This window comes from Leptopilina heterotoma, unplaced genomic scaffold, assembly GCF_015476425.1.
Source record: "Leptopilina heterotoma isolate Lh14 unplaced genomic scaffold, ASM1547642v1 Lhet_73, whole genome shotgun sequence".
NCBI classification, from domain to species: Eukaryota; Metazoa; Arthropoda; class Insecta; order Hymenoptera; family Figitidae; genus Leptopilina; species Leptopilina heterotoma.
In genome coordinates this window covers 1,423,673-1,437,676 of record NW_025111169.1, presented here as the reverse complement: position 1 = coordinate 1,437,676, position 14,004 = coordinate 1,423,673, and the positions used below count along the sequence as shown (strand labels likewise).

Sequence of the window (14,004 nt, the reverse complement as noted above, 5' to 3'; positions counted from 1 at the left end):
TTGCCGTATAAGAAAATCTTACTCATTTGTTTCTAAAATCTTATTCTTTGCATCAATACGAATCGATTTGCAACTTGTTTACGAACTAATATAAAATTATTATATAAAATTATTATATACTTCGAGTCTTCAACTCATAGTGATCGATTTTTTCATGTTTTATAATAATATAGTTTCATTAGTAATTGAATTACAAAAAATTTGTTTTTGAAATTCTTGAAAATCCTAATTCCTATGAAAAATAATAATCATTAAATATTTATTTATAAAAAAAGTTGTACATGTTTTCAAATAATTTTACAATTAAAGAAATTCGTAAGTAAATGTAATAGAACATTTTTTAAGTATCTAATAATTTTCAGAGTGAATTAGAATATTCTTTACAGTCAAGGAGAAAGTCTAAAAATTGTCAGAAAAATTTATTTTAACGTTTTTATTATAAAAGTTTTAGTTTTTATGTTTTTTACAAAGTAAAAGTAATCTCTTTGAACTAAATACAATTAGTACCTTCCATTTTGTTGGTATCTATATCCGTTGTTATTATAATTATTATTATTATTATTATAATTATTGTTATACCCTTCGTAATTTCTATAGCGGACTTGCGGAAGTCGAAATTTGTTCGTAATTGTTCAGTGAGTGTTTCTAAACATTCTCTGAACATTTCGCCGAAAAAAAATTGGTGGCGGGTGTATAAACGCAGATTTAGTATTTTTTGAAGTTATTAATTCCAAGATGGCGGACTTGCGGAAGTCGAAATTTCTTCGTAGTTGTTTGGGGATCTGACCTAAACATTCTATAAAAATTTCGCCGAAAAAAAAGTTGGTGGCGGGTGTTTAAACGAGGATTTAGTATTTTTGAGGTTACTAATTCCAAGATGGCGGACTTGCGGAAGTCGAAATTTCTTCGTAATTCTTCAGTGAGTATTTCTAAACATTCTTTAAAAATTTCGCGGAAAAAAATTGGTGGCGGGTGTTTAAACGAGGATTTAGTATTTTTTGAGGTTATTAATTCCAAGATGGCGGACTTGCGGAAGTCGAAATTTCTTCGTAATTCTTCAGTGAGTATTTCTAAACATTCTTTAAAAATTTCGCGGAAAAAAATTGGTGGCGGGTGTATAAACGCCGATTTAGTATTTTTTGAGGTTATTAATTCCAAGATGGCGGACTTGCGGAAGTCGAAATTTATTCGAAATTGTTCAGTAAGTGTTTCTAAACATTTTTTAAAAATTTCGCGGAAAAAAAAATTGGTGGCGGGTGTTTAATCGAAGATTTAGTATTTTTTGAGGTTATTAATTCCAAGATGGCGGACTTGCGGAAGTCGAAATTTGTTCGTAGTTGTTCAGTGAGTGTTTCTAAACATTCTCTGAAAATTTCGCCGAAAAAAAAGTTGGTGGCGGGTGTTTAAACGAGGATTTAGTATTTTTGAGGTTACTAATTCCAAGATGGCGGACTTGCCGAAGTCGAAATTTGTTCGTTATTGTTCAGTGAGTGTTTCTAAACATTCTCTGAAAATTTCGCTGAAAAAAAAATTGGTGGCGGGTGTTTAAACGAAGGTTTAGTATTTTTTGAGGTTATTAATTCCAAGATGGCGGACTTCCGGAAGTCGAAATTTGTTGGAAATTGTTCAGTGAACCATTCTTAACAATCCCTCAAAGTTTCGCTGAAAAAAAAATTGGTGGCGGGTGTATAAACGCAGATTTAGTATTTTTTGAGGTTATTATTTCCAAGATGGCGGACTTGCGGAAGTCGAAATTTGTTCGAAATTGTTCAGTGAGTGTTTCTAAACATTCTTTAAAAATTTCGCGGAAAAAAAAATTGGTGGCGGGTGTTTAAACGATAATTTAGTATACCTCTATGTAAGAGATATATACGGAATGTAATAAATCCAAGATGGCTGACTTCCGGAAGTCGAAACACGTTAACAATGATACATCTGACTTCCCTGATACATTTCCTTTAAGTCTGGGTGAAAAAAAAATTGGTCTGGTAGAATTAAAATTTTTCGTTTTTTAAACGTTTAAAACTTCATGGACCTTTTTTTTTCAAGAATTTCATTTCAATTTTTGAAAATTAAGTTTTCAGGAATATTAATTTGCAAAATTTGAGAATAATTGATTTCTCAAATTGTTAATAAATAATATTAAAATGAAAATTTGAAAATAATACTCAATCACAAACATTTTTAGAATCATTGAAATTTTGGAGAGAACAATATTATATTAAAAAAATTTTAATTAAAATTCTTCTATAAAATTGATTAATTTTTTTAAATATTGTACAAAAATTATTTTAAGAAATATTCAATTATTTTCAATTATTTTCAAACGTAATTTCAATTATTTGTTAAATTTTTTAATTCTTTTTCATTCAAACATATCTATTATTGTAAAATTCTTGAAAATTAAAATTTTGAAGAATCTGAAATTGCAAATTTTGAATGTGATTGAATTTCAAAAGTTTTTATGAAAATTTGAAAATGGAAATTGATGAAAATTAACTTTGAAAAATTGTGAAAAGTATAATTGATTTAGAGAAGAACTTTAGTTAAAAATTCTTAAAGATAATTCAATTTTGGAAATTTTTAATAATTCAAATTCTCTTCTGAAATTAGTTAAATTTTCTAATATTAATTTAATTAAATAATTAAAAATAATGGATTTATAAAAGAATTTTCGTTAAAACAAATAAAAAAGAATTGGAGTTTGCAGAAGTTAAAAATGATTGCAGAAATTCAATTATGTTAAAAATTTAAAAGAATTCTTGAAAAAATTTTAATTATTATTTTTATAAATAATAAAATTCTTCTAACGAAATTCAATTATTTTCAAAAATTATAATAAAATTCTTGGAAAAAGTTTAATTATTTTTAAAAGTGATAAACTTCTTCACAAAAATTCAATTACGTTCAAAAATTTTTTAAAAATTCTCGTAAAAATTTTAATTATCTTTATAAATAATAAAATTCTTCTCAGAAATTCAATTATTTTCAAAAATTTTAATACAATAATTCTTGACAAAATTTCAATTATTTTCAAAAATTTTCCTCAATTTATTGATTTTCAATATCAACTACAATTTTAATAAAATTTTCCAAAAAAATTCAATTATTTGAAAAAATATTAATAAAATTCTACGCAACCATTTAATTATTTTCAAAAATAATGGAAATTTTACAAGAATTCAATTTTTACAATATTTGTTTATAAATTTCTTCGCAATAATTTTACTATTTTCATAAATAATAAAACTCATCGCAGAATTTTAATTTTGATATAATTTTAATTGAATTTCTTCAAAAATGCAATTATTCTTAAAAATGTTATTAAAATTCGGCGAAAGAATTAAACTATTTGAAAATATAATTGATAAAATTCTTTATAAGAAGTCAATTTAAAAAAAAAAATTCAATTCATCAATAAATTATTTATTTTTGTATTTAAATAATTGAATTCTCGTATAATTTTTTAATAAAAATTGATTTAAAAATGAATTTTTATTAAAATTTGAGATTATAATTGAATATTAAAAGCATTACCTACCCTGAATTTTTTTTAGAAATAATTGAATTTTGAAAACGTTTAAAATTAAATTCTTTGACAATCTGAATTTTTCATAGCTTTAACCAAAATTTCTGTAGAATTTTTTTTTCTTTTTTGATAAAGTTTAATTGAATTTTTTTTTTAAATTAAAAATTCTCAAAGAACTGTTTCGAAAATTGTAAAAAAATAATTGATTAAAAGAAGAATTTTAGTTAAAAATTCTAGAAAATAATAATTGAATGGAAATGATGAAAATAATTTTGTAGAACCCACATCGAAAAATTCCATGGAATTACCAGCTGGAAAATCCATGGAAAAACGACGCTGGTTTTGACAATTTTTTAAAACAATTTTTGGAGTCGAATATCAAATTTGAGATTTTTTTCATCAAATTGGAGCTTTTTTTATTAAAAATTGAAAATAAAGCTTTTTTCGAAACGCGGATGTACTCAGAACTATATTTTAAAATTTTCTTCCGATTCAGAAAAAAATTTATATCTTGAAAAATGACGCTGGTCTTGTAAATTTATTGTCACAATTTTTGGAGTCGAATATCAAATTTGTACTTTTTTCTATCAACTTGAAGCTTTTTTGTTTAAAAAAGAGCTTTTTCCAAAATACGGATGTACTCAGGACTTTTTTAGAATTTATTTCCGATTCAGAAAAAATTTGTGTCTTGAAAAACGACACTGATCTTGACAATTTTTGGAGTCGAATATCAAATTTGGACTTTTTTTCATCAATTTGGAGCTTTTTTGTACTAAAAAAAGAGCTTTTTTCCGAAACACGGAGATGGCAACCCTAAAGAAGAAAAAAAAAAAAGAGGTCCTTATTCTTGAGAGAAGAAAATAACGAAGTAGGTAGTAGAGGAGGAGGAGAAGGAAATAGATTTAGAAATTTTTGCGAGATGTGTGCTTATTTCTCGTGCGGAGAATAAAACATGAGTTACGTAAAGAAATGAGATGAAGAAAGAATATTAAAAAATATTGCAAATGAAAAAGCGATTAGTATGGAAAACAGGCACGTGCAAGTGCCGAAGGTTGTTGAGTCTCGATTTAACGAATATAAAAACCTTCAAGGCTCGTTACCAGACAGCTTCCTCCAAAGCAGCAAAGCTACATTTACCCGCAAAAGACCACGTGTTCGCGCCTGCGTTTTAAATGCCCAGCGACCTTCCCCCCCTCCACCGCTCTCCATCGCTCTCCTAACTTCTCCTCTTTCTCTCCCCCCGCCACTTGCACCGCGAAACCCCTCTAACGTGCAAACTGCACCTCCTTCACCTCGTGCCAGCATGCCATGCCACGTGTGCTCAATGTAGAGCCAAGAGAGAGAGAGAGAGAAAGAGAAGAAAATTAGAGAAAGCTGCTGTATTTCTCCATTACACTTATTTAATGCATTTTTTTTTTAATTTATAATTTTATTTTGCTTTCAAAGTTGGCAGAAAATTGTTTATTTTCAATTAATTTAATTTAATTAATTTTGTCTTTTTCTCTGACTCTAAAAAATATTCTGATTCACTCTAAAAATGATTCTGCTACATTGGAAAATTATTCGAAAAATCATTAATTTTTTTAAATAAATATATTTAAGCATTATTATTATTAATTGTAATAATAATAATAATAAACTAACTAGCCAGCCCACGAAAAGTAGTATTTTATTTATTTTTATTATGCAAATTCTAATTAAAATAATTGAATTCCTGAGAAATTATTATTATTCATAAAAAGAATTGAATTCTTACGAAGATTTTTACAAAAAATTCATTAAATAAAATTGAATTCTGTTTGGAAATTTTATGAAAATACTAGATATTGAAAATAATTGAATTTCGAGTATTTTTTGAAAATAATTAAATTCTACAAAGAATTCTATTCAAATTTTCGACAATAATTGAATGTCTGTGTGGTATTTTGTTAAATTTTTTTTTTTTTTTGAAAATAATTCAATTCACAAAAAAGCATTTTATTATTTATAAAAAGAATTGAATTCTTGCGAACGAATTTATTAGAATTTTTTTAAATAACTGAATTTCCATGAAGAAATTTATTAGTTTTAAAAATAATTGAATTCTTGTGAGGAATATTGTTGTTTATGAAGATAATAATTAAATTTTGCAAAGAAATTTTATTAAAATGCCTCAAAATATTTGAATTTTCGGGAATAATTTTGTTATTTATCAATATAATGGAATTCTTTTGAAGAATTATTTTTGTAAACAATATTGAATTCTTTGAAACAATTTTATTAATATCTAAAATAATAATTGAATTACTTCAAAAAAATTTAATTTAAATTGTATTTAAAATAATTAATTTCATTCGAACAATTTTATTAAAATATTTAAAAATAATTGAATTCCTGTAAAAAATTGTAATATTTTTGTAAATAATTGAATTCTTCAAAAGAATTTTAACAAAACTTTTTTTTAAATAATTGATTTTTTGGAGGAATTGAAATTAAATATTTTAAGAATAATTACATTTCTCGATCAATTTCTGTGAAATTGTATTAAAAGAAACTGAATTCCTGTGATGTTTTTTATTATTTCTGAAAATTAATTGAATAATTGCTAAGGATTTTATTAAAATTTTCAAAAATAATTGAATTCCTGAAAAGAATAAAATTCTTTCTGAAAATAATTGAATAATTTTTAAGAATTTTATTAAAATTTTCAAAAATAATTGAATTCCTGAAAAAGAATTTTATTATTAATATTTATAAAAATAATTGAATAGTTGCTAAGAATTTTATTAAAATTTTTAAAAATAATTAAATTCCTGGGAAGAATTTTATTATTTATGAAAATAATTGAATTATTGCGAAAAATTTTGTTAAAATGTTTAAAAAAAATTGAATTTCAGTGAAAAATTTTGTTACTTTTGAAAATAATTGAATTCTCCAGAAGAATTTTATAAACATTATTTTAAATAATTAATTTTTCCGAAATACAAGCAAATATTATGAAAGTTTTATTTTCAATAATTGAATTCTTGTTGAATACTTTATTTGTGAAAAAAATTGAATTTTTCGATTAATTAATTTAAAATAGTATTAAAATTAATTGAAATTCTTCCATGAATTTTGTTATTTATGAAAATAATTGAATTCTTGATCAGAATTTTATCAAAAATTTTTTTAAATAATTGAATTTCCATGAAAAATGTTATTATTAGGTAAAATAATTGAATTATTGTGAAGAATTGTATAAAAATTTTGTTAAATAATTGATTTTTTCGAAAATGCTATTCTAAATAATCTAAATTAATTGACTTCCTGTGGAAATTTTATTATTTAAGAAAATAATTGAATTTTGCATTAATTTTATGAAAATACTAGATATTGAAAATAATTGAATTTCGAATATTTTTTGAAAATAATTGAATCGTTTTAAAGAATTTGATTATAATTTTTGAGAATAATTTTTTGATTTTTAGTATTAGCGAATTTAAAGTAGTGGAAATTCTAAAAAAAAAACAAAAATAATGTGGTAAAAATAAATTATTATTAAATTTTAATATATTTTCAAATAATATTAAAAAAAAAATTATTATTAAATTATTGTTTTCAATTTTTAATTTTAATCAACTTTAAATGTATAAAATTACTCGAAAGGATTCAATTATATTTAAAAATAGCAATACTAATAATAATGAAAATTAACTCAAATAAAAATTATATTTGATACAAATTAATATTTATTTGATACAAATAAATATCTTTTTGAAGCGAATAAATCTTTTTTTCAATACAAATAAATATTTATTTGATAATAGGCAATTAATCATTTACTTGAATCAAATAAATTTTTTTCAGCGTGTTCTCAAACTGAAATGGTATTTCTGTGGTAAAATATATTTTTAAAAAACCCCTATCAATTACATACTTGACAAAATTATCTTATTTGTACCTCTATTCAAATTTTTTTTTTTTTGCAAAAAATTTTCTGATTTTATGTCAAGTGTCCAATTGTCAAGGTTTAATTCTCTTCGAAACGGGATGAAATCAATACGGCTTATCATATTTGCTAAAACCTTTTGATTGAGCCTCGGCTCTGAATAAAAACCAGGATCGAATTTTAGTTAATTATTATTCTCGTCGACTATATATACATATTTTTCTTTATTTATATATATATACAAAAATCACGTTTTCCAAACTATGACGAATATTTCTCGAATTGATTTCTAATTATAAACCACTTAAATATCAGATTTAATTCTATAATATCGGATTTAATTTATTTCTACAATCGTCCTCGGTGACAATCAGGAAAAATATTCTTATATCAAGCTAGAATGCTGAATTAAGAATTTTCCTAATTAGAACGGAATATTTACATAACTGAACTAGATTTATAGAAATATTGTATTATGCAGAGGAAAAAAGTTGCTAACTAAAATTTTTCTTTTTCAGGCCTTGAAAAAAAAGGAAAAAGATTATGAGCACGAGATGGAAAAATTGGCCAGAGAGAAAATAGCGTCTCAACAAAGGCTGGTAGCTTTGAAAAAGGATCTTGCAGCTACATGGGATCATATCGATTTCAGCACCTTATTACCAGAACAAAATTCCGTAGTGGATACTGTTGTTTCAAAAAATGGTACGTTTCAATTTTTTAAGAAAAGAAATGAAGAAATAAAGAGGAAAGAAAGAACAGATCAAAGAAATAAGGAAAGAATACATTTTTTTGACCAACTAATATTTAAAAAAAAAATTTTTTGAAAAGTTACAAATGATTTCAGAAATTTAATTATTTTCAAAAGTAATAAAATTTGTCACAGAAATTCAATTGTGAAAGAAAAGTATAAGAAATTCTAGTCAAAATTTCAATTATCTTTATAAATAATAAAATTCTTCTCCAAAATTCAATTATTTCTAAAAATTCTAATAAGGTTCTTTCCAAAATTTGAATTATTTTCATAAATAACAATATTCATCACAAGAATTCAATTATTTTTAAAAGTAATAAATTTCTTCTTAAAAATTCAATTATTTTAAAAAATTCGTTCGCAAGAATTCAATTATTTTCATAAATATTAAAATTCATCGCAGAATTTCAATTATTTTTAATACAATTTTACAAGAATTACACAAAAAATGTAATTATTCTTAAAAATTTAATTTCAATTCCTCGAAAAAATGAATTATTTAAAAAAATGATTTTTAAAAATTCTTTGAAAGAATTCATTTATTTACAAAAACTTTAATAAAATTCTTTGCAAAATTTCAATTATTTTCATAAATAACAATATTCATCACAAGAATTCAATTATTTGTAAAAGTAATAAATTTCTCCTTGGAAATTCAATTATTTTAAAAAATTCGTTCGCAAGAATTCAATTCATGGCAGAGTTTCAATTATTTTTATGTGCAATTTTATTTATTAATTTATTTATTTTATACATTCCCCGCGAATTCTAAAAAAATTTCTTGAAAAATGGAATTATGTTATTAATTATTATTATATATAATAATCGTCGTGATTCCAGATTTCCGGATCTCTGTCCACACTTGAAGTTAGTTATAGTTATTCTTTTGTTTTTTATACGTTTTGATAGAAAATAGAAATATACCTATACATATACATACATTATAATAATCGTAAGTTTCCTTTCCGTTAGCAAATTATCTGCATTCATTTGTTTGTTTTGAAAATTTAATTTTGTGGGTTAAGTATTGGGATTTTTTATATATTTTTTAATGTCAAACTTTTTAATGTGGAAAATACTTTACTTATTAAATTGTCTCGACTCTTTGGTAAAAAATCTAAAATTATCGAAAATTATCAAAAATTCAAAAATCCGAATTTCTTAAAATTTAACATTCTTTCCTCTCTTTTATGGGATTTAGCTTCATTATTTTTGTGCTTTTGGAAAATACTTTACATATTTAATAGTCTCGACTCTTTGGTAAAAAATCTAAAATTATCGAAAATTATCAAAATTTCAAAAATCCGTTTTTCTTAAAATTCAACATTTTTTCTTCTCTTTTATGGGATTTAGCTTCATTATTTTTGTGCTTTTGGAAAATACTTTACTTATTTAATAGTCTCGACTCTTTGGTAAAAAATGTGAAATTATCGAAAATTATCAAAAATTTCAAAAATCCGTTTTTCTTAAAATTCAACATTTTTTCTTCTCTTTTATGGGATTTAGCTTCATTATTTTTGTGCTTTTGGAAAATACTTTACTTATTAAATTGTCTCGACTCTTTGGAAAAAAATAAAAAATTATTAAAAATTATCAAAAATCCGAAAAATTGAATTTCTTAAAATTCAACATTTTTTTTTCTCTTTTATACCATTTAGCTTTATTATTATTTGAATTTTTATTCAAGAGAAAAAATGGAAAACTGAAAAAATTTAGAATTTTTTAAAAATTACAGGCCTTTTCCATGATTTCCCTGATTTCCAGAAGCCTTTTAAAAATTCCATACCATTTTCATGATTTTCCAGATTCTGTAGGAACCCTGCTTTTGTCTGACTTTCTTCTAAATTATCGAATTCAGTGATTTCTGGGGTGAATTTGGTTAAGTTGTAAAATGATTAATTTCTATTTGAATTCGTTTTTTTTGAATGTAGAAAATCTGATGTTAATTTAATTCTTTTTTCGTTATGCACGGCAAAAAATATTTAGCTGGATGAACTACAGATTTCACTTTAGTAGCGAAATTATTTAGTGCTTCAATTAATACTTTCGTTATTCTAGAGAAACTTATCGCTATTTCAAGTAAAACTTTTTTCAGTGTGTAATAATTATTATTTCTTTAAAAAGTATTTAATTTAAAATGGCTTTATAAAATAAGCAATGCAAAAGATGACCCAGATACTAATTGTAATTGTTCTAGCCATAGTTTAAGTCTAGTAATGTAAATTCTATTTAAATTGAGACCATTGAGTGAAATTATTTGATTTTTAGTTAGTTAAATCTCTTTGTTAGGTTATAATAATTATTTCTTTAAAATTTTTTAAATTGTTTAAAATAAGCAGCCCCATACAACATTCCCGCGCGCTTGCGCGCGGATAGTTTGGCTAGTTTTATAATATTCATCAAAAGAATTCAATTATTTAAAAATTTACTAATAAAATTCTTTATGAGAACAATAAATTATTCAATAATTGAATAATTAATTTTTGTATTCAAATAATTGAATTATCGTCGAAATTTCTAAGAAAAATTGTTTTAAAAATGAATTTTATAGTTGAAATGGTAGATAATTGAATTTTATTATTATTAACTATTCAGTTTTAATTTAAAACAATTTTAAAATTTAACTATTTCTAAAAAATTCACGCCATAATGCTTTTAATATTCAATTATTATTTAAAAAATTTTAACTAAAATTCATTTTTAAATCAATTTTTATTAGAAAATTCAACGAAAATTCAATTATTTAAATTCAAAAAGGAATAATTTATTAAATAATTGAATTTTATTGAAAAATTTTATTAAAATAGTAGATATTGAAAATCAGTGAAGTGAGGAAATTTTTTTAAAACAATTAAAATTTTGCCAAGAATTTTATTAAAATTTTCAAAAATAATTGAATTTTGAAAAGGTTTTAAATTGAAATTTAGAAAATCTGAATTTTTTATATTTTTAACTAACAATTCTGTAGAATTAATTTTTTTTTTTTTGAAAAAGTTTAATTGCATTTTTTTAAAATTATTTGAAGCTTTTATTTTCTAATATATAATTAATTGAAAAATTTTCGAATGATCGAAATTTCGTAAAATTGAATAATTGTAAACAAATGGTTTTGAAAAGTCTAAAGAATTTTGTCAAAAATGATTAATAATTAATTTAGAGAAGAATTTTAGTAAAAAATTGTAGAAAATAATAATTGAATTGAAATGATAAAAATAATTTTGAAGAAATTTACATAACAATATTCTTATAATAAAAAAAAAAGATTTTATCACTCGGTCATCTTTAATTATTGAATTTCATAAAGGTTTGAATTTGAAATTTTTGAAAATCTTAATTCCTATGGAAAAATAATAATGATTAAATATTTATTTAAAATTGAAGTTATTGTTGTAATCGAATTATTTAAAGAAATTCTTAAAGAAATTTAAGAATTAAGAAAATTATTAAATAAACGTAAGAGAATATTTTTTTGAGTATCTAATAATTTTTAGAGTGAATCAGAATATTCTTTAGGGTCAGGGAAAAAGTCAAAATTTTGTCTGAATATCAGAGAAAAGTTTCAAGTTTTAACATTCAAAAATTATTAAAATTATATTAAAATTATTATCAATAATAAATTAATTAATTATTAAAAAGAAACGCATCATATACCAAAGTCATGATTTGCGCATATTTGCGATTGTGAAACAAACTGGTGCCAGAGAAAAAGAACATATGCAGAGCAGTTCACAGTTAAAATCTAGGAATCGCTTTGAATATGTCCAACAATCTGTCTAAAAATTATTTGCTTTAGAAATTAATTTAAATAAAATTTATATTTTTAATGACTATTTTAGTGAGTATTTTTTTATATTTAAATTTAAAAAAATATTTCCTCTATTCGAACCGTTTAGAATTTTTTCAACACAATTTCAAAAAGGGTTCAACTCCGAAAACCTTAAGAATCATTTTCACGTAACAAATTGATAGTAAAAGTGAGTTTTACAGTTTGTGAGAGTAGTTGAGCCCTTTTCAAAATTGACGATTCTCAAAAGTCTTTGAGGAAAGAAATTACGAAGAACCCTTCCAGAAGTAATTCTTTTTCCCAGGTCTGTGAAGCTGGCCGAACCACTTTTATAAAAATGAATTTAAATTATACCATTAATTAGTGCTCAATTAGTGCTATTTTTGTACCATATTGCCGAATTTAGTGCTCAATGTTTATTTAAAAAAAACAATGGTTCTGCTGAGTGAACGTTCCGCTGGCCGGACCATAACGAAAAACGCTTTAAAAACGCCAACAGAATATTTATAAATAGCCTATTATTTAGTGCTCAATTAGTGCTCAAAGATTAACAAAATAAAAAATTTTTTTATTAATTATTTATTTAAAAAAAAAAAATTTTTTGAATGAGTGAGTAATCCGTTAGCCAGACCATAACGAAAAACGCAATAAAAACACCAACAAAATATTTATCGATAGCCTATTATTTAGTGCTCAATTAGTGCTCAAAGATTAACAAAATAAAAAATTTTTTAATTAATTATTTATTTAAAAAAAATTTTTTTTCGATTGAGTGACTAATCCGCCAACCGCACCATTACGACAGACACGTCAAAAATCACAACAAAATATTTATCAATACCCTAAAATTTAGTGCTCAATTAGTGCTTAAATATTAACACAATAAAAAATTGTTTATTAATTATTTATTTATAAAAAACATTTCTTCGAAAGAGTGAACACGTTAAAAATGTTTTAAATTCGTTTTATAATTCGTTTTCTTAGCCTATAATTTAGTGCTCAAATAGTGTTCGCAGATTAAGAAAATAAAAAATTTTTTTTATTAATTATTTATTTAAAAGAAAAACTTATTCAAATGAGTGAGCGAACCGCTATCCGCACCATTACGAAAAACACATTAAAAACGCCAACAAAATAGTTATCAATAGCATATTATTTAGTGCTCAATTAGTGCTGAAAGATTAACACAATTCAAAATTTGTTTATTAATTATTTATTTAAAAAACTAACTTATTAGCTTATTACTAACTCAGCGATCCGCTGGCCGGACCATAACGAAAAACACGTTAAAAACGCCAACAGAATATTTACAATTAGCCTATTATTTAGTGCTCAATTAGTGCTCAAAGATTAACACAATTCAAAATTTGTTTATTAATTATTTATTTATAAAAAACATTTCTTCAATAGTTCTAGAGTTCCTGATAGTTTTTAGAAATAGTTCCGGCAATTAAATAGTAAAAAATAAGTTTTTTCATAATAGGGGGCCAACTTCACGCAGTCCCTCACTATTGAAAAAGTGGATTTATAATTAGAGTTTTGAGTTGTTCTAATAGAGTTCTAGAGTTCCCTACATTTTATTCGAATAGTTGAGCCATGTTAAGTTGGCACTACTTTTTTGAAAAATCAAAAATTTTACAAGAGTTCTGAGCACTTTTGCAATAGTTCTAGAGTTCTCTAACGATTATTTAAATAGTTCTGATAATTAACAATAAAAAAAGCGACAATGAAAAATCATAGTGCTAACTTTGCATAGCACAATGATTTTTGCAAAAAAGAGTTCTGACCTAATATTCTGAAAGAGAATAAAGAGTTCTAGAGTTCTTTACTAAAAAAACAAGAGTTCTGCAAAATTTCAAAAGTTATTAACAAATTAAAAAAAGATATGAAAATAATATTTTGCAAGTTCTGAATAGAGTTCTGGCATCGTTGCGAAGAGTTCTATAAGTATGTCTAATGACATTTTGTTCTAAATCCAAAATCAAAAAAGTTACGGGACTATGAAGTTTTCTAAAATTTTCAAAATTTAA

General features: G+C 23.5%; 1 protein-coding gene across 3 annotated transcripts in view; it reads left to right on the top strand.

Annotated features, from left to right (window-relative positions):
• LOC122510653 (histone-lysine N-methyltransferase trithorax-like) overlaps positions 1–14,004 on the top strand; it is a 109,219-nt gene that overhangs the window by 75,490 nt on the left and 19,725 nt on the right. For all 3 annotated transcript variants that reach the window (XM_043625430.1, XM_043625429.1, XM_043625431.1), the window contains one exon: positions 7,958–8,141. In XM_043625430.1, coding sequence (XP_043481365.1) covers positions 7,958–8,141 — 184 coding nt within the window. The remainder of the gene's footprint in view (positions 1–7,957; positions 8,142–14,004) is intronic.